The sequence below is a fragment of the Danio aesculapii genome, chromosome 17 (genome assembly GCF_903798145.1).
Source record: "Danio aesculapii chromosome 17, fDanAes4.1, whole genome shotgun sequence".
In the NCBI taxonomy this organism is placed as follows: Eukaryota; Metazoa; Chordata; class Actinopteri; order Cypriniformes; family Danionidae; genus Danio; species Danio aesculapii.
In genome coordinates, this window is record NC_079451.1 from 2,563,739 (window position 1) to 2,584,864 (window position 21,126).

A 21,126-nucleotide genomic window follows, 5' to 3' on the forward strand; every position below is an offset into this window, starting at 1 on the left:
ACACAACTTTATTAGCCCTCCTTTAAAATTTGAATTCTTTTTTTAATATTTCCCAAGTGATGTTTAACAGACCAAAGGAACAGTTTTTCCAATTATATTTTACATATGGAGAACGTTTTATTTCTTTTTGGTTGGAATAATAAAAAAATGGCCAGGTCAATATTATTAGCCCCCTTGAGAAATATATATAATTTTTGGACAAACTATTGTTGTCCACTGACTGCCCTAATTAGCCCTGACGTGCCTGGTTAACCTAATTAACCTAGTTAAGCCATTAAACTGAATACTAGTATCTTGCAAAATAACTAGCAAAATATGATGTGCTGTCATGGCAGTTACTGTAATTAAATTACTCCTCCAGGATTAATTTTCAATTGTTTGTAATTTATTACATTTACTCATAATATACTTGCCTTAAATACTGTAAATAATATCAACAGTTTAATAAAAATCAGTTCAGAGAAGCAAAGAAATGTTTATTTTGCTGAATAATCATATTTTTACTACTGCATATACTGCATATATTTAAGAAAATCATTAAGAGAAATTAGTTCATAACAATATAAGGTATAGATTCAGTGAAGCAGAGTAATTGTACATTAACAGTTTTAGTTTATTTGGATATTTCGCATATTAACTCAGCGTTTCAACAATAGTTTTAATTTAACTGCACATGCTTGAGAAACTATTTAATGTTGTAAAAATAATGTCAATATGTATGAAACGTGGTGCTATTCAAGGACCTGTTTAAGTCAAATAATTAAGAGTTGAATTTGTATTGTCAGCGTGTTGAGATTCAGGTGGACTTTTAATATTTAGTCATGTAATGAAACTACTTATTGAGTAACTAAGTTACTTTTCAGATAAAACAATTCTAAAAGTAAATTAAATGCAGTGGGTAGCACGATCGCCTCACAGAAAGAAGGTCGCTGATTCGAGCATGTTCACCCCATGTTGGCGTGGGTTTTCTCCCATGCGCTATAGGTGAATTGGGAAAGCTAAACTGGCCGTAATTTATGAGTGTGAATGAGTGTGTATGGATGTTTCCAAGTGATGGGTTGCAGCTAGAAGGGAATCCACTAAGTAAAACATATGCTGGATAGGTTGGCGGTTCATTCCGCTGTGGCGACCCCTGATTAATAAGCCGAAAAGAAAATTAATGAATGAAATTAAATACAATTGTTATGATGTAATAAGTGATTAATAATTAATCTTGTTTATGAAATAACCTACCCAACACAGATAGTGAAACATGAGAAGCACAACAAGCACAACACGTGAGATTGCTGATAAAACCAGGAGCTCTATACACGTTTCATAAACAAATTCAATTAAATACTCAACTAATTTACACACTATGGCTCATATAAATCTTCATTAATATTATTATTATGAGTATTATTATTCAGTGATAGGAATAACAGCGTTATAAACAAATGGCGTTACTAACGGAATTACTTTTTCAATAACAATTAATCAAATAAACTACTGTAATAAATAAATAACCCAATAGTTACTTTCACAGGTAATTAGTTACTTTTATAATGATATTTATAAGAATTAACTAGTAACTATAACTAAATCCAGTGCCCTACACTGTCAATAAGAGCTCTGCTGTAAACTCACATGCCAGTGTTTTTAATGATGCGATCTTTGTCCATCTTCTGTCCAATGCCGTGAATGACGAAGACGATGTGTGTGGTGTTTGGAGGTTTATCATCCAGCGACGCCTCCTCTACATAACCGCGGTGCAGTCGAGTGCCGCTGCTGGAGGCTGAGAAAATGACCAATATATTAATAACAGTCAGTTAACCCCTCACTGGACGATCACATGACCAAAAAACACATTAACAGGTCAGTTAAAAGTCCGCATGATCCGAAAGCTGTGATGTTTTCTTTTATATTGTGACACAGTCCAAGAGAAACGGAATATTAAATGAGAAAACAGTGGGCGTGGCTTGTTTTTTCTACTGCGAGCTGATTGGATGTAGTGAAGTAGGCGTTTTATTCAGAAAGATCTGGAAAGGGGTTTGGGGAGAGTTATTACAACATAACAGACTCCTCCTGCTCACCATTTCCGTTTGTTGTTATAGCGACTGACAGCTGGAGGGGCGTAGTTAAGTGTGTTAGTCACGCCCACTACATCAGACTGACCTAATCTGAGAATTTGACTAAAAACAAACAGGAAGTGCATTTTCAGAGTTCAATTAAAGATTACAGGAGCAAACTAATTCAGTTCATTATTATTATAACAGCTCGGGGTGAGCTTTTTTTTAATAAAGGGTTGGAATTTAATGCTTTTCTTGTTGTTTTTTTAATCTGATTAATCGATTAATCGTAAAATAATCGACCGATTAATCAATTATTAAAATAATCGTTAGTTGCAGCCCTAATAACATTTATTCCTTGTTTTCACAATCAGCATCCAGACAGATGTTGATGCGCTCACCTTTGGAGAAGCCCAGTTTCTGTGTGACGGTGCGGGCGATCTTGGACGTGGTGGCGTCGCTGTATAGATAGACTTCATCCACACTGTACCAGTCCACATGACTGCGGCTCAGCTGCACACTGTGAATGGCTGCACGGTGATGGACAGAAGCACAACATTCATCAAAGAGGAAGAACTCAGTAGATAAACACACATGATTGTACAGTAACACGTCACAGCGCACTAAACACAACAAATGACACAACGACAGGAGCGGAAGAGTCTTTTCAGTGCCTGCTCGTATCTAAGAGTCGGTTTACAGCCGCTCACTCCATGCGTTTTCTCTGAGTTCAGTGGTCCAGTAAGCTGACTGGGGTGTCACTAGCTAATCTAGAGGCTGTGTACACCAGGCAGCTAAAGAGAATCACAAATTCAATTTTAAGTGACACTGCTCATCCCCTACACTCAGAGTTTCAGCTCCTACCTTCTGGTCGCAGGTTTCTAGTATTAAGCTGTAGAACGAAACGATACACAAATAGTTTCATACCAGCAGCCATTATATACAGGGGGCTAATAATTCAGGAGGGCTAATATTTTGACTTCTGGTTAGTGAAAATGGTTCCATTTACTGTACATTTGGCCACATAAATGCATCTTTCCTAAATAGATATATACTTCAAAATTAATTAATTGATTGAATTTACAGAAGAGGTATTATACTTCAAATATATATATTATCAAAGATATATACTTCTGTGCTACATGCAAATTTAAAGGAGCACTCTATTATTATTATTATTATATATTTGTTGGAAATAGGCTCATTTTACAACTCCAGGACTAGTGGGAGCCTCATTAGCTTAGCTTAGCATAAATCACTGAATCGGATTAGACCATTAGCATCTCGCTCAAAAATAACCAATTTTACAAATCTGGATTAAAGCTGCTTACAAAACATCCATGTACTGTATGTTGTCCAAATCAATGATCACGACCCAGAATGAATGCTTTAATTTGTATAATTTTATTTGATAGTTGGTAGTTGAATTGATATATGCTATATTATTGTTATTTCAATGTGTATGCTCATGCTAATAATAATAATAAATAATAATAACTAGGGATTAAGCTGACTGAAAATGAATGAATGACTGAATGAATGACTGAATGAATGAATGAATGAATAATATAGCCAGAGAGTTTAACTGTCATCTGTGGTGTTGTGTTTTGCGCTGTTATTACTGCCATATAAGCACGCTTTCATGTTCATTTTTTTACATTTTGGGAGTTAGTCAGTTAGTCAAATTTACATACGTAGTTCATTTACTAGATGCATTTAGACCTGTTAGACCTAGCTGCATTTAGACCAGTTTTGTCCCAGACCACCTCCTGAAAGGTTTTGGTTTGGTCTCGAATGCATTTACACTATCCCATAGCTATGGGATTAAAAAAAAATGCATGGAGTGAGCAGGTGCAAACAGCCTCTAAAAAATCTAATCTAAAAGTGCACTGAATGACAGTGATTAGGTTGTAAAATAAGCACACTGAAAAGCCGCAGTCATTCTCTCTCACAGACAGAGAGATATGATAAGAGAAATGAATCCAGGAGAATCAAATCAGCAATCATTCACCTGATGTTAAGAGCAGCTCTGTGTCATACTTTACCTGTGCACATTATTCAACAACAGAATCATGTCTTGACCTTGAAGAATATGAACATTTAGGGCTGTGCATTATGATGATTATATTTTTATATATATATATATATCTCATATGGACGAAATATAAAGGCTATAGTTTCATATCATGCTGTTTATTTTCTGCAGTCGCAAAATACATAGTTTACACTCATGCAGACCGAAACGTGAATAACAGCATGGAGAGAAAGCTGCATGCTGGAAGGTACAATGTGTACATTGTGAATTTCATTTAGCATTATTTTATGTTGGGATTTTAATCATAAGCTTTTTTGTAAGTGTTTTGTATTTCAGAAATGTTTATTCTACATTCTTAAATCAAACATTTGCTCTGGTGTTCTGAATAAAGTGAGAAAAATTATCACATATTGTATGAACGACTGAATTTTTGAGTGTATACTTTAATATATAATTATATATATATCCACTTTGGACAATGCACTGTGGCTTGAAAAAGTGCCACTTACTGATTTCTTTTTTTTTGTAGTTTTTTTTTTTTGTTTGTCACTTTTTAATGTTTCAGAACATCAAACTTATTTAAAATATTAGTCAAAAATCAACAAAATAAAGACTTTGGAGTGGCCTAGTCAAAGTCCAGACCTGAATCCAATTGAGATGCTGTGGCATGACCTTAAAAAGGCAGTTAATGCTCAAACATCCTCCAAAAAGGCTGAATCACAACAACTCTGTGAAGGTGAGTGGGCCAAAATTCCAGTGACTATTTTAACTTTATGGGGCGAACACTTTTTCCACACAGGGTTATGTAGTTGGTATTTTGTTTTCCCTTAACAATAAATACCTTAATTTGAAAACTGCATGATGTGTTATTATTGACTAATATTTAAAGTTGTTGGATGATCTGAAACTTTAAAGTGTGACAAACATGCATAAATATGATATACCACTGTATATTTATTTACTATTAATTGATTGAATTTACAGAAGAGGTATTATATTGTGATTTATATTGTCAGGATATCAAACGACTTTATTCATGATATGAGATTTTTGCCATTGCACAGCCCTACTCCTATTGTTGATTAACAGAATTGAATTTTATTTATAATATTTTAATTTGATTTAATTGTATAAAGTCAGTGCGAAAAGGCCAATCAGAATGTGCTCTTGGCTTTTATTCAAATATCCATGTTTATTATTTGGCACAAACATGTTATGTGTTAATAAATTTGCAGCATATTATGCAATATGCATTAATCAAGTTTAAATCAGACCATGAGTTTAAAATACAAATGTGGCCACTATTTAAATGTTTACATTATTAAACAACAAATAAGGTAACACTTTAGGTCGATATTCAACAATTCTATATACAGTGATAATGAGCATGCACAATATTAACATCACGGTTATATCTGATCATATAAAATTAATAAATGGATAATATTTGTCTGTATGCAGAGCTGCTCTTCTGTGCAGATGGTCATGAAGGGGAACTACAGACTACTGTAAGATCAGCAGTGCTGAACAGATAACACAACAAGACTGACAGGTTCAGCAGTCATCAAGTCAATGTCACTATATCAGTCTCATTAGTATATTATTGAGGACATTCAGAGGCTGACACAGTCTTAGTTTCTGAACAGACGTGCATATTTATTCAGCTCTAGTCAGGGTAAGGTTTTGTTATTTATTTATTGCCACATCAGGTGGCCTAGTCAAAGTCCTGACCTGAATCCTATTGAGGATATACACTTATAAAGGCAGCTCATGCTCAAAAACCCTCTAATGTGGCTGAATTGCAACAATTCTGCGAACGTGAGTGGGCCGAAATTCCTCAACAGCACTATAACAAACTCATTGCAAGTTATCGAAAATGCTTGACTGCAGTTGTTGCTGCTAAGGATGGCCAAACCAGTTATAAGGTTATTGGGCAAACACTTTCACACAGGGCTATGTAGTTTAATAACGGTAAGAGGGCATGGCTAAGAATATTGTCACACTGGCATCATTAAAGAAGGGCCACCACTCCAAATACGTATTAGTTTTTTTTTGTATTGCTACATTCAATAACACTTCAGCTGGCGTCTTCTAAACTAAACGCAAGCACTTTTATTAATACTATTATTGTTTTGATGATTGAAAAATTATATATTTTACATTAAAAGCACAGTATGTGATTTTCTCCACTAGAGGGCGCGTATTCACAACAAACACATGCATCTAAAAGTGCTGTTACACTCCGTCTTACTAGTTAAAACTGCTTATTTCTCTGGATTTTAACATTTTTGGAAACATTTGGGATCATGTAAGCACATAAGTCAAATATAACATTGTTTAAGTGCTCATTGGATATTTTAAGAACCAAATCATACATATTGTGCCTCTAATTTGGCTATCAATAGATTTTGGAACCAACACAAATGCCAAACACACATCGTTATTGAGTCAACACAAATGAGGATAATCTTAATGTGGTCTTAACAGGCTCATTCACTGAGAATATGATACAGTTGCAATAGGATCAACATATTTTGAACTCGCCGTTCCCAAGAGAAAAGTCAATGGAAGCATGTAGTATTACTCTACTGACCTACATACACACCATAAGCTCATTATGGTGCCAGGAGCCAAACTAAAAGTACAAGAGTTCTGGATAAGGACAGATTATACTTAAATAGCCATCCAAACCCACATGAATCGATAAAATAGATGACTTGTGAAATAAGACAAGCCCTAAATCAAACAAGCTGCATTATATGCGCAGCATACATGGTGAAGTGGAGCATTAGGAACTTATTTTAACTGAGGGATTATGAAGACAGCTAAGGTTAACAAGGCTCGTGTCAGAAGCCAGTCTGTTCTGAGTTTAGTGTGCAGGAAAACACGGTGTATGTGATTAAATTAAATTTAGAAGATTAAAAACAACCAGAAAATAAAAACACAATCAAATCTGGATTAGAATTAAACAGACTTCTACTGAAACATGACCGCAAATTCAGTGGAAATAGACGTCGTAGCCACAAAAATGTTCTTTTGTACAATATAAAGCTTGAACGCAGACCAAAAACTCCTAGGAATATCTTTTTAGTCATAGTCGCCTTATGTTTGGAAATGACAGCAATGTCAGGAGGTATTTGTGGTTTGTCATGTGACTTTTTATTTGGTGAATTTTAATTTCATTATGTGCATGTCTTTTTAAATAATATAGGACACCAATAACAGCTGTTACCTTGATCTAAAATGACCCAGTTTGCAGCTCATCAATCTGACCAGGTTAGTTTTAAGGATATACACAAATCTGTTATTTAAATAGTCTGTTTTAATTGCCTGGATTACCTTCCTGCGTTGTAAACGACAAGCAATAAGTGACGCATTTGCTGTGAAATTCGCTCATCTTCCGCATTTGGTTTGAACGAAGCTGTTGGCCAATTAAAAAAGAAAATACAGCGTGCACGCAGACGTCATGAGTCAAAAACTCAGGTTGTAGTGTCTACATGACAACACTGTACCTGTAGTTTTGGAAAATCTGCACCTAGGTACCTAGTTTTCAAAATGTTTTGATTTCAGCCACCTGATACAGTGTTTTTCCAAAATTCCATCTGCCTGCTTCAAGGTTCATTTTAGATGAGCTAGCTTGTGCTTGGACAGTTGTTACTGCATATGTTGCATTAAAAATAGTCTTTGTTTTCTAATAACTCTTGCAATGAATTGTGGGTTAACATGAAGTAAAGATGTTAAATGTCTAATTAAACTGTGGTCAGAGGAACATATTTCAGAACAACCGTCTTGGACAAAAGCCTCATGCGCAAGATTAAAGTGAGCAGACCGTCTACAGAATGAGCTGGATTCACCAAAGCTCCCTGAGATAAAGGTGGAGGCAGCAGTTTTTAGAGACTTAGTAATAATCTTTTAGATTTTAATTCCTAAATTGTTCAGATTTAAAAATATGTACTGCTGTGCATCCCTGTGTGTGTAATAAGCAATGTGTATAAGCGTTTTGGAGTCACCCATCACTAATGCGCTCATTAAATAACTAAGATATAGAACAAACACTGCGCCATTGACTTCAGACTAGCTTTTAGTTGGTCAATGGTGCTGTCTTTTTTAGGTCCCTCAAAACATACAACACGCCAACAATGCATCTTAACAAGCCTCCTTAAGAGTCAAGCACTCCTTTGGGCGCACAAATGCATTTGCTGTTAAAACAACTTGTCGCAGGATGTGAAATTGATACCTGATCTGGACTGAAACTGTGTCTGGCACCACATTGGACCGGGTGTATGATCGGGCCCAATATGTTTCTTGCCATGTTTAGTCATTCAAATTGATGTAAAAGGTTTTCAATTAAACGCCACATCAGTCTTGTCAGTGGTCACAATCCAAAGGAAAAGCTTATAATTACAACACGAGACACATTGTATGCATCCAAAACATTGCTCTGGGCATTTTGGATGCATGAGATTGCAGTAACAGTAGCTTTAAAAGGAAAAATAGCAAGGTAAAAGGATAAGTGGACATGAAGGCAAACACTAAGTGTGAAGCTCATGGGGGAGTTTCTAATGAGCAAATGGCAGGATAGGAGAATCAGCGTCTACAAGAAGGGAAAATGGAGGACTGTGGTACCTTGACATCGCTTTCGCTTGTGACTTTTAGCACCCGTCTGATATCCGCTCCATTTGAATAGAAAGGGGAGGTAGAATGGAGGGAAGTGGGAAAGAACTAAACCAAAAAACAATTGGTCACAACTGGTTATTACTTTGAATAAAAACCAAACCTTATTTGAGACAAGTAAACAACCAGCTCAAAATACATGTACTGCCATTATATTCTTTTCTTTCATTAACCCAAGTGAATCATGTTTCACACATGCTCAGTCTTCTAAAAGATATTTTTCAAAGACGCAGTAGAAACATACAATCACACTGTCTGTAAAAGTATACATATCAAATCCAATTGGTTTCTAGGAAGTGCTGATGTTTTGATACCCCAGCATGTATTCTCTTCAATTTATCAGGCATTGTTCAGGTCTACAACTCAAGTTCACTGTGCTTGTCTGACATAAATACAAACAACCAACAAGTAATATTACAGCAGAGAAGGTAAATAAGCCATGTATAAAACAACAAGAACATCTCAGAATCCTGTACACACACACACACACACACACACAAAATACAAACATATGTGTAGCACATACACTTTTTTAACCTAATCACAAAATTATATTCATGTAATATGGACTATACTAAATAATTAAAATGGTAAACAGATGTTTTTGACAGAGAGCATTCACTCCTCGGGGAGGCTGTATCATTCATTGCCTGCTTGAGTTTTGCCAAAAAAAAAAATAAATCTCTGAATGTTAACATTTGCACCTTGTGTAATGCATTTTAATAGGTTTAACAATAGAGTTGAAGACAAAATAATAAGCCCTGTGAAATTTTCATTGTTTTTCAGATATTTCATGATTTCATAATAAGTCATGTATAATGGAGGAACTTTTCACAGAATTTCCTATTATTTTTTTCTCTCAGAGAAAATCTTATTTCTGTTTGTTTGGCTGGAATGCACTACCTGACAAAAGTCTTGTCGTCGATCCCAGTTGTAAGAGCAACAAATAATGACTTCAATTTGATCATTAGGAAAAGTGTCAGAAGGTGGATTTCTCTGATGAATCATCTGTTGAGCTGCATCCCAATCATCACAAATACTGCAGAAGACCAACTGGAACCAGCATGGACCCAAGATTCTCACAGAAATCAGTCAAGTTTGGTGAAGGAAAAATCATGGTTTGGGGTACCATTCGGTATGGGGGCGTGCGAGAGATCTGCAGAGTGGATGATCAACATCAACAGCCTGAGGTATCAAGACATTTGTGCTGCCCATTACATTACAAACCACAGGAGAGGGCAAATTCTCCAGCAGGATAGCGCTCCTTCTCATACTTCAGCCTCCACATCAAAGCTCCTGAAAGCAAAGAAGGTCAAGGTGCTCCAGGATTGGCCAGCCCAGTCACCAGAAATGAACATTATTGAGCACGTCTGGGGTAAGATGAAGGAGGAGGCACTGAAGATGAATCCAAAGACTCTTGATGAACTCTGGGAGTCCTGCAAGAAGGCTTTCTTTGCCATTCCAGATGACTTTATTAATCAGTGATTTGAGTCATTGCAGAGATGTATGGATGCAGTCCTCCAAGCTCATGATGGAGTCAGACACAATATTCATTCTGTTTCCACTGCAGCATGAGCACATATTCTATACTGGACATTATTGAAGGTTCAGTGAGCAGACTTTAGTCTAAGCAAAGTCAGACCTTACTGTCCTAATTAAAGAATTTAAAAATAATAATAATAAAAAAAAAAATCAAGGCATGATCATATTTTATTGTGGTAAAATACGCGTAATATAGAGGCCTTTGCCTTTCATATAAGCCACTTCTGATATCAAATTGTCAACTAGAAGTCAAGTTATTATGTGCTTTTATGTGATATTATTATTGCTCCTAAAACTTGGATAGACAACAAGACTTTTGTCAGGTAGTGTATATATTTTAACTGCTAAGGTCAATATTATTAGCCCCCCATAAGATTGTTTCCCCCTAATTAACCTATCTTGCCTAGTTAACCTAATTAAGCCTTTAAAAACTGAACTAAACTGAACTTCAACTCTAAAAACTGGACTGACACAGTTTCAATTTACTAGAACTTCTATGTGAAGCTGCTTTGACACAATTTACATTGTAAAAGCGGTACAGAAATAAAGATGAATTGAATTAAATTGAATTTAAATTGACCTTTAAGCTGAAAACTGTTATCTTGTAAAATAAGATGTTTTGTCATCATGAAAAAAATAGTTACTAGAATTATAGGGAAATCTCTGAAAAAAATAAATAATAATAATACTCTGACAGTCTGAGTTTTTGAAGACTGAATTGTTCATGCACTAAAGCAAAATAAAATGTGCAATGGAAATGGTGACACTCTTATTAGAACAGACTGGAAACAAAAGAAGCTACAGCAGAATTACGCGAGCAGAAAAGGTCCCAGTACAGAACCCTGTGGGACTCCTTGATGGATGGTGAGAGTGCAAATCAGTTTTATAGCTTATTCAGTAGACTCAGCTGTCCTGTTAGGACAAAACCGTGAAAGTGCAGAGGAAGAGATTTGAACTGACCGACTAAAGTGGATTCAGCAGTTTTATCTGGGTGAGAAAGTCTTATATTTGATCTAATGATCCTTTTCCTGTGATTAACAACTACTGTAGATGGAAAGATTAAATTAGATTAGATCCCAGTAGAGGAAATTCATTCAGCACTCGTGTAGCTCAATGTTTAAACACACATTGGATGTAATTTACCATGGCCTACATTCATTTCCTAGTCACTACACTAAATTCTTTTTAGAAACTGCAGATGTCAAAAGAAAATATAAGAAAGTTAAAGACTTTAAATCAACATACAGTAACTCTGTGTTATAATCATAATGTAGAGTCACAGAGTCGCAGATTAAACTAATACAAATGTCAGATTTGAGTATCTGCAATCTTGTTGTGATTTGCCAAGGACATAAAATTGTGGAAAAAATTATAATAAATAAAAGGAAAGAGAGCCACGGCACCCACTGTTTTAATCACTTTACTACTTAGATGATATAAAAATATATATATATATTAAATAATAAATAAATCAGACCCAAATAAACTACATTTTTAGCTGTTCATTTTGGGCCAAATGGCTCACTCAGTGTATGGGTTGCACGTTTCTCTTTGCTCTTTCTTTCTTTATTTCTTTGATCGCACACACTGGAATTTTAAAATGTAAACAAATCCCACATTATAAAAACAAACATAAAAACACACATTTATTGAGTCATATTAATTAGCTTAATTTATCCTTTTTTAATTAGCACCAATCAACTAAGTAATATTTACTGGCAGTAGTAAAACTTTAAATATAAGATTTAATAAATGACTGCAAAACTACCAGTTAGAGCAGTGTTTCCCAACCCTGTTCCTGGAGGCACACCAACAGTACATATTTTGGATGTCTCCCTTTTCTGACCCATTAACTTCAGGTGTTGGAGTCTCTTCTGATGTTATGATGAGTTGATTCAGGTGTGTTTGATTAGGGAGAGATTGAAAATGTGTACTGTTGGTGTGCCTTCAGGAACAGGGTTGGGAAACACTGAGTTAGAGGATGTGATGGGCACTCTGAAAATAACTCGCCATTAGACAAAAGAAGTCTTTATTTAGTGTCTGTCTCCATCTTGCCTCATTGGCTCAGTGTTCTGTTGATAACATTGTGTGTGTTCAGAGTAAACACACTCAGAGTTTACTGAACTCAACCTCACCTGAAAGTGTTGAGAGCTGCAGGTATATGTAATGGTAAGTTAACCTTACTTTCTACAAGACTCCCCAGATCAGCCTTTATCTGACACAGCCGGAGACTGAGGCATACTCTGACAGGCACGTGAGAATTGTGGGCAGGGAGAGCCAGCATTAAAAGGCAACAAAAACCGCTATATTATGTTCAGATCATAAAATCTAATATTCTGAAAGGTCTAATAAATAATCTGATGGGTGTTTTGAGCTGAAACTTTACAGACACATTCTGGAGACACAAAAGACTTATTTTAAATCTTGAAAAATGGGTCAAATAGGTGTTTTGACTGAAAATGACACAGGCTCCTCCTAAAAGATAAGATGACATACAAGTCAGCACATTTGGAAAAATATCTGGTTTAGGCTTGTGCCGGTATTCGGTAATGCGATAAATCACGGTAATGAATATGCACGATATTGTTATCGGGGGCACTTCAAAATACCGTGAAAAATAATAGATCCGAATTTATATTCTTAGAACACGCCTTAGCTTATTTTCCTATAACCGCTTGAAGAAACACTGCGTATATGCTGCGCAGAACTGATGCGCACTCTGATGTAAACAATCCCCACATGTAGAAGCCCTGTGTGCACGCAGTGCGCGCCACCGCTGCCACCGCACTATAATCCTTACACGCAGGGGCGGACTGGCCATCTGGCAGACCGGGCACTTTCCCTGTGGGCCGACGTACTTTTTGGGCCGGGCTGATCATCGTCTTATGATTTGATCTGCCCATAAAAGCCTTAGCAGCCTATCGTTTTTTTCTGCCTTATTGATTGATGCTGCTGTGATCTGAAAGTAGATGCTTTTTTTTCCCGGACAGACAGACTGGGCCGGTCCATGTGACACTCTGCAGCCCATTGGCTCTTTTCGGTATTGACATTGGGCTGGCCCAATCACAAACTCCTATTTTGGACTCCGTGTGAGCGTGCGTCGTCTGTGTGTATTTGTCAAAATAGTCGAGAGTCAAGAGAGAAGAAGCGCAAGGGAGGCGCAGAGAAATCGCGAGAAATACACCGGCGTTTCATTTAGCGATTCTGAAAAGTTCTCTGTTCATTCTAGTACACGGCTAAAAACGCAAATCACGTGAACACACGCTCTCTGCCCAGAGCTGCAGCCACTAGTTCAGCGGGTAAGCATAAACCCCAGGTCAGAGTATAGTGCATGTCAGACAGTTCATCTGCTGGGTGATCTCATCTCACTATAGTTGTTAAACATGATATTGAATTCATCTTGTTGTCTCTATCTAACAATTCTTGTGTCTTTTGAATCACTTGTTCTCAGTTAACTGTTTTGGCTGAGTGCAAAGATAAGCTAATATATTAATTTATGTAACCACATACACTGATTCTGCACATTGACTGATTGCTTACCTTTATCGTTTAAATTTAATGTACGTTATACTGTTATAATGGCCATTATTGGTTATTAAAACTGATATTCTGCAAAAGAGACAGTGTAAATCAAATGTCAAAATGAAACAAATTTGACTTATATTATGTTTTCATTGTTTAGATAGTGAAACAGCAAGCAGGATGAGGTGAAAGAGGTTAAAATGTAACACTGTTCCCTTTGAAGATTTACCCATGCATTAGCAGGCAGTTTTTGTTATGTTTATTATTGAATATAGGCTGAGTGAATAGTGTATTGAATAAGCTAAATTGACTGTAGTGTATGAGTGTGTGTGAATGAGTGTGTATGGGTGATTTCCAATATTGGGTTGTGGCTGGAAAGGCATCTGCTGCATAAAACATGCTGGAATAGTTGGCAGTTCATTCCACTATTGCTGATCGAAGACGGTTTCCCTTTGCACATTCACTTTGATATAATTGCTCAAGTTTACTTTTATATTGTGTATTGTTTTATTTATATTTATTTGTATTTAAATGTTTGAAGTACTTTTAGTTAATTAAAAAGTTATTAAAGTTACTAAGTTGACGAAACTGAAGTTTTTTGTGTTTTTTTTACCTGTTTCTCTAGTAAAATTACAACATCGTGATAATACCGTATACCGTGATAAAAGCTCAATCAATTAATCGCAGCATGAAAATGTGATACCGGCACATGCCTACTCTGGTTACAAAATTAATAATTCTAAAAGTTCTATTATATATTTAAATGAGAGTGACAGACAACTACCTAATAAGTGTGCTGCAACCTTTAATATTGTCGATTGTCTTACATACTTGGGTATAAAAATTGTACCAAAACTAGAGGATGTTGTGCCAGAAAATGATGGTCCACTTCTTGAAATTGTTAGTAGTTCAATAGAAAGATGGATGCCCTTATCCATATCTTTAATAGGGTAGAATAAATATTTTAACAATGAATATTTTACCCAAATTCTTATATTTAATCCAGAATATTCCTCTACCTTCCACAGGCTCCTCCAAAAAGATAATAAGATGACATACAAGAGACATCCTTGTGGAAAATAAATATATTTCTTTGCTTTTATTTACATTTCAATAAAAATTTGAGGTCAGAATTTGCCTGGGGTATGAATAATTTCGGGCTTGACTGTGGCTATTGACATACAGTCGCCTATCAACAGGTATGAATAATACAGGCAGGTGTGACCTTATCATGGAACTAAACTGTTTCTCTGATGTACTCGTTTTCCCGATAGCTCCAAAATTCCCACCAGCCTCACACACAGGAGGAATGCTCTCGCTGTAGACTACACATGAAAACAGTAGTGATGTGCAGGTATTAGATTCTCTCACCATCTTTTCTGTCCACAGTCTTGGCCAGAGCGTCTGTGTCGAAGGTGTCCTGAATCTGCTGTCCTCTGAAACAGGCCAGGTGCTCTTTCTCGATCAGCTCGCTCTCGTCCTCCTCCACAGGAGCCCATGTGGCGTCGGTGAACCACTGCCCTCTCATCACAGGGATTCGCTCCTGTTCTGTAGAAACACACAACACGGAGACCACTGAGACCCCTTTTCTTGCGCAGCCACTAGCACAAAAGAGTTTTAGCGTATGGGGTAATGTAGTCATTCAACTTCACAATTAGTAATGCTGCAGTGTGTATTTGAATAATGATGGCTGGTTCCTTTACTTGAAAGCTCAGATTTGATTATCGTTAATGACTTTGAGATGGTGTTTATGTTATTGTGTCTATTTTTCTACATTATGTTTATATTGATTATTTTAAATGTGTTTTTTTCTCTCTCTTCTTTGTTATATGTATATTTAATACGGTATTTGTGTTAAGTAAGTGTTCAGTGTGAAAGCGGAAATCTTTTATTTTGAATTGATTACCATTACGGATATAAACGGATACACCGCACATGATTACGGCGTCCCAGAGAACAAGGTACTGACACTTCATGTTTAATATGTTTGTTTGTATTGAGTTTGTATATTGAATTTTATTTTTTAAGATTTATTTTTTTGGCCTTTTTTATATAGGACAGTATTTAGACAGGAAGCGAAGATGGAGAGAGAGCAGGTTAGGGTATGGAAATGTCCTCAAGCCGGGATTCGAACTCGGGACGCCCTGACATGCTACTGCACCATATGTCGACGCGCTAACCACTAGGCTATTGCAGACATAGTCTACTTTCCATACTACTTCTCCATTTTGTTCATACTACAGAAGTCAATGGCTGTTGTGTTTTCAACATTCTTCAGATTATCTTGTTTTGTGTTCGAAAGTTAGATCACACTTCAGTGTGAGAAAATGGAGAGGAAACCGTCATTATTGGGTGAACAACTTGTACTACCCATTTTGTTAAACTTAGATTAAAAGATTATGCACAGAATGACCATTTAACATTTGGATTTTGAAGATTCTTCTAATTTGCTTTAAAGTTAATGCAGTCATCAGCCCTTCACCTCAGTGTTTCATTTCACTGTTACAAATATGATTTTTCACAAAGAACATGACATTTTTTGTTGTTGTTGTTATTAAAAACAGGATTGTGTAAAACTGTATTTATTCCAGCATGATCTAAGGCAGGGGTGGGTAAACTCGGTCCTGGAGGGCCGGTGTCCTGCACAGTTTAGCTCCAACTCTAATCAAACACACCTGCTTATGGATTTCTAGCGATCTTGAAGACACTGATTAGCTTGTTCAGGTGTGTTTGATTAGTGTTGGAGCTAAACTGTGCAGGACACCGGCCCTCCAGGACCGAGTTTGCCCACCCCTGATCTAAGGTATCATTTACCCTGATTAAACACATACGATTGTTCGCAATGTTGAGAATGCTCAATTAAAAGATGTTCTTCACACCTGACGTGAACACAATGGCCAGGTGTCACACACACACACACACACACACACACACACACACCACAGAAAGTGAATAATTCAGTGGAAACTAAAGGCAGGTACTTTTCCTGGAATGATACGCATGTTTTCACGCTTGGAAGCGTCTACTAATAACTGTGTGTGTGTGTGTGTGTGTGTGTGTGTGTGTGTGCGCACGTTAAAGCATCACACATCTATGTAGCATTTTGTTCATCTTTGTTTTTTGATCAGCAGTTTATATTAATCATGTAATTATTCTATTTAAATAAGATAGTTCACACAAAAATGTAGATTACATCATCATTTACTCATCCTTCATTTGTTTAAAACCTTCACAAGTTTTTTTTTTCAATCATTCTTCAAAATATCTTCAAAAAAAGAAACTCATCAAGGTTTGGAAGCACCCGAGGGTGAGTAAATGATGAGCAAATGTTATTCATTGTGTCTTTCATTGTCGCTTAAGCGTATCTTATTTTACTTGAGCACTGAAATTAAATCCATTTATTTTACTCATCTTCTCTTTAGTCATCTTCCATCACCCTTTCAGACTGATAGAAAACTAATAAACAATATATAGTTTTGTTAACTGCTTTCAGGTACCAATTTGATAAAGAGATAGGGCTGATCGATTAATCAAAGAATAATTAAAATCGACATTCAGAACTAATAATCGATCTAATTTTGCCAGGCTGATTTTTTCGATTATTTTCCCCACAGCATGTGGAGTCATGTGACCCCGCTCTGTTTATATTATATAACACCATTGTCAATAGCGATTAAAAAAAAAGATTCAGTATGAAGTTTCGGTATGAAGGCTATAGTTTTATTCAAATGTGGCTGCTGAGCGCGTGCCTTGGAAGCAAAGCCAATACGCTTCGGCTTTGTCATTTCTAATGGAGTCGCACAACTTGCACGATGCGCACATTGGAGTGACGTAATATATAATATATGAATAATATATAGACTAATAAAATATATAGAAATATTTAGTGTAAAGCACTGCAAAATTAAACTATTACAACTACTATTGTGGGTCTTTTTAGGAGGTTTTCTACATATTTTTACATTAGAGTTTTATGATACAACTAATGTTGATAAATGTTTATAGCGTTACTTCAATGTTGTGTGTTACCATGATGATGTTTAGTAGTTGTGTGAATGACACTGAGCATCTTCTATATATTAATATGTTTCTCTGCTTGTGGGAAAAGCTTTGGTCCGTCATATGACCTTCTCATCACCATATGCTTGTTTTTGTCTGTGTAACAAAGCTATGTTGTGTAAATATTAGTATTTAAAAACATTGGTATATGACTATTAACTTACCGTAATTCAACATATAGTATAATATTTAGTAATTTTCCTTCGGCTTAGTCCCTTTATTCATCAGGGGTCGCCACAGCGGAATGAACCGCCAACTATTCCAGCTTATGTTTTACACAGCGGATGTCTTTCAAGCCGCAACCCAGTACTGGGAAACACCCATACACACTCATACCCTACGATCAGTTTAGTTTATTCAATTGATCTATGGCGCATGTGTTTGGACTGTGGGGGAAACCGGAGCACCCGGAGGTAACCCACGCCAACACGGGGAGAACATGCAAACTCCACACAGAAATGTCAACTGGCCCTGCCGGGGCTCAAACCAGCGACCTTCTTGCTGCAAGGTGAAAGTGCTAACCACTGAGCCACCGTGCTGTCCGTACAATATAATAATATACTGTAATTTTAACGTACAATTTTGGCATTTACTTTAAATTCCTACCATATTTTTAACAGTAAAATCCAGCAACCGCAGCTGCTGTTTTTTTACCGTAATTTTTACAGTGAGTGAGCTATACTTACGATTCCAGTACACTGGATAGCACTCTTTACTCCTCACGTCCACTTCATAGAGTCCTCCTCTGACACACACCGCTTCTACACAGGCGTCCTCACTTTCACGCCTCTCCAGCGGTGCTCCATCATCTCCTAATCTCTCCTGATTTACAGATCCTCCTGGGTTCAGCTGGGTGAATCTGCGATACATGATTTCTATATTGAGAGAGTCGTGTCCCATGAAAGGCTTCCACGTCTTTTTGTCCTCTTTGTAAAACCACCTGACTTCCTCCGGTCCCAGTTCGGTGACCACCTCGAATCTGTGTCTGGAAGAGCAGGAACGTTTGCGGATGTCCAGCGCTTTCCCGTGGCAGTCCGACACAGGGCTCGTGCAGTAGCTGGTATTGCTGTTATGGAGGTAGTTGGACACAGAAGCTGTGTTTAAATCCAGATGGTCTCCAGAAAAGCCATCCCGAGTGGGATTTCTAAGTGCTAGTGTCATCCCATCCCGTTGCGGACAGTGTTTCTCCATGTACATCCCTCTCCCGATGGACTCATCACAGAGACTGAAGAAGGCATCGCTGCCAAAAGACAGCTTATTGCCTGGGTTGTTAATAAACCGTGTCTTCTTAGTAAGAGCGCTCATAATAACTCCTTGCTTGACCTGAACTGACCTCTGTGACGTTGGTCAGAAGTCATATACCTGACAGTATGACGTCATACCGCAACAATAGATGCCTGACTGAAAAAGTGCAAACGTTATAAGACTCTGTCATGTTATTCAGCACAGTTTGTCGCTTCTTACTTGGTCGGGTGTGTCTGACTGACCGCTAACAAGTCCTATATCCGACAATATGACGTCATAACAATTGTAACCTACCTGAAAAAGTACTCTTAACAGACATTAAACGACTTTAATGTCATGCTATTGAGGAGTTCGTCGCTTAATAACTGGCCAGGTGAGTCTGACTGACGGCTAAACATTCATACACCTGACAATATTACGTTAAAGTACACAAACTTAAAAAGTAACCCCTTAACACAGACTTTAAATGACTTCATGTCATGTTATTCAGCAGTTCGTCGCTTCGTAACTGGTCAGGTGAGACAGACTGACCGATAACGAGTCATATACCTGAAAATGTGACGTCATAACGCATTAATAGTAGTCTAACTGAAATAATAGCCATTTAAAACAAACATTTAAATGACGTTATGTCATGCTATTCGGCTGTTCGTCGCTTCTTGTTTCTGACGAGCCTCAAAACTTGCAATATGACATCATACCATATTAAAAAGTATGATAAACGCAACTTACCCGTTTAAAAAAGAACACTGAACGATCCTATGTCACATAATTTAGCTGTTTTGTAACTGGCGGTAGCGAAACGGTAACGTTAAAGTGGAAGAACCGGTGCGACGGACTGCACTGATTCCTACACTACCGGATTTACGTGCTCGTGCAAACCTGCTGCGGATCAAAGCAACCGGAGGACACCATGTCACACGGTCACCTGCTTCAGCTCTGTTTATCCATCAATGAGTCCGCGTCCCAAACAGAAACACATCGAGTCTATGCGATATTCCGGTCAGTCTACCGGCGGCGGGGACACAGACTTGGACTGACCCGCTGGCACGCTGACAAGTGCGGGATGGACGATCTTACGTCACGGGAGACGTAATGCACGTAAACAGGCCTATAAGGGATACAGGTGCGGCCGGAAGTTAACGACAATTATTCATATTACTTATTAAATAACTCATTCATTGTATTTTATTAAAGTCTACTCCTACCCTAACCCTCATAGTAATGTAAAACAGTAATTAGACCGAGTATTTTTCATAGTATTTATTAAATTACTCATTAGATTTTATTTTATTAACGCCGTAACCCACCCCAACCCTAAACCTACTGCACAGTAGTGTAAAAATATTAGTTTTTGTTTTACAGTTTCACAAAAATTATGCCATATTGACGTGAAAATACGCAGCTGTATCCCATCTAGACTTTATCCAGGTAAACACTTCCGCTGCCATATTTTCTGGAATTATATCAGTTCTCCAACTATGCTGTGCTGTAAATAACACATTATTACAAAAATTTTCTTATATACATTAAATATATATTTAAAATGTTGTTTTGGATTTTTGAACTGTAACAAGAATATTGAGACGGAATATTGTGTCTGTTATTAATCTTTTGATGATATTTACGTAGTTCCATATTCACCGATGCAAATTTACTTACCAAAAACTCTTTTATCGTGCTATACTTAAAGAATTAGAACATTATGCGAACACCATTAGGGACAGTACTAATAAAAAACATTAAAACGCCTTTTTAGTATGCATACTTTTTATATTTGTATTGTTCTGTATTCTGGTATTTAAGCAATAACATTAAAACAAATCTTAAATAAGCTGCTTTTAAAATTTATTTGAAACCCATAGGACTGTCTAGTCGAAAATCAACCAGAACTATCAGCATACCCTAAACTCCTTTCTTCTACTGTAAATATGAATGCAGAAACTTCTTTCTTTTTTTATTTATTCTTTTCTATTTTATTTAAATTGTATTGATTATTCA

At 36.8% G+C, this 21,126-nt stretch overlaps 1 protein-coding gene across 2 annotated transcripts in view; it reads right to left on the reverse strand.

The window, feature by feature from the left end:
* Positions 1–20,183, reverse strand: part of ddhd1a (DDHD domain containing 1a) — a 34,602-nt gene extending 14,419 nt beyond the window's left edge. Inside the window, exons 1-5 of one of the 2 annotated variants that reach the window (XM_056476623.1) lie at positions 18,567–20,183; positions 15,193–15,369; positions 8,710–8,805; positions 2,450–2,578; positions 1,627–1,774 (exon numbers count right to left, since the gene is read on the reverse strand). In XM_056476623.1, the coding sequence (XP_056332598.1) occupies positions 1,627–1,774; positions 2,450–2,578; positions 8,710–8,805; positions 15,193–15,369; positions 18,567–19,185 (1,169 nt within the window). In that variant the 5' untranslated portion in view covers positions 19,186–20,183. The remainder of the gene's footprint in view (positions 1–1,626; positions 1,775–2,449; positions 2,579–8,709; positions 8,806–15,192; positions 15,370–18,566) is intronic. The other variant, XM_056476624.1, reaches the window with a different exon arrangement.
* Positions 20,184–21,126: the final 943 nt, after the last annotated feature.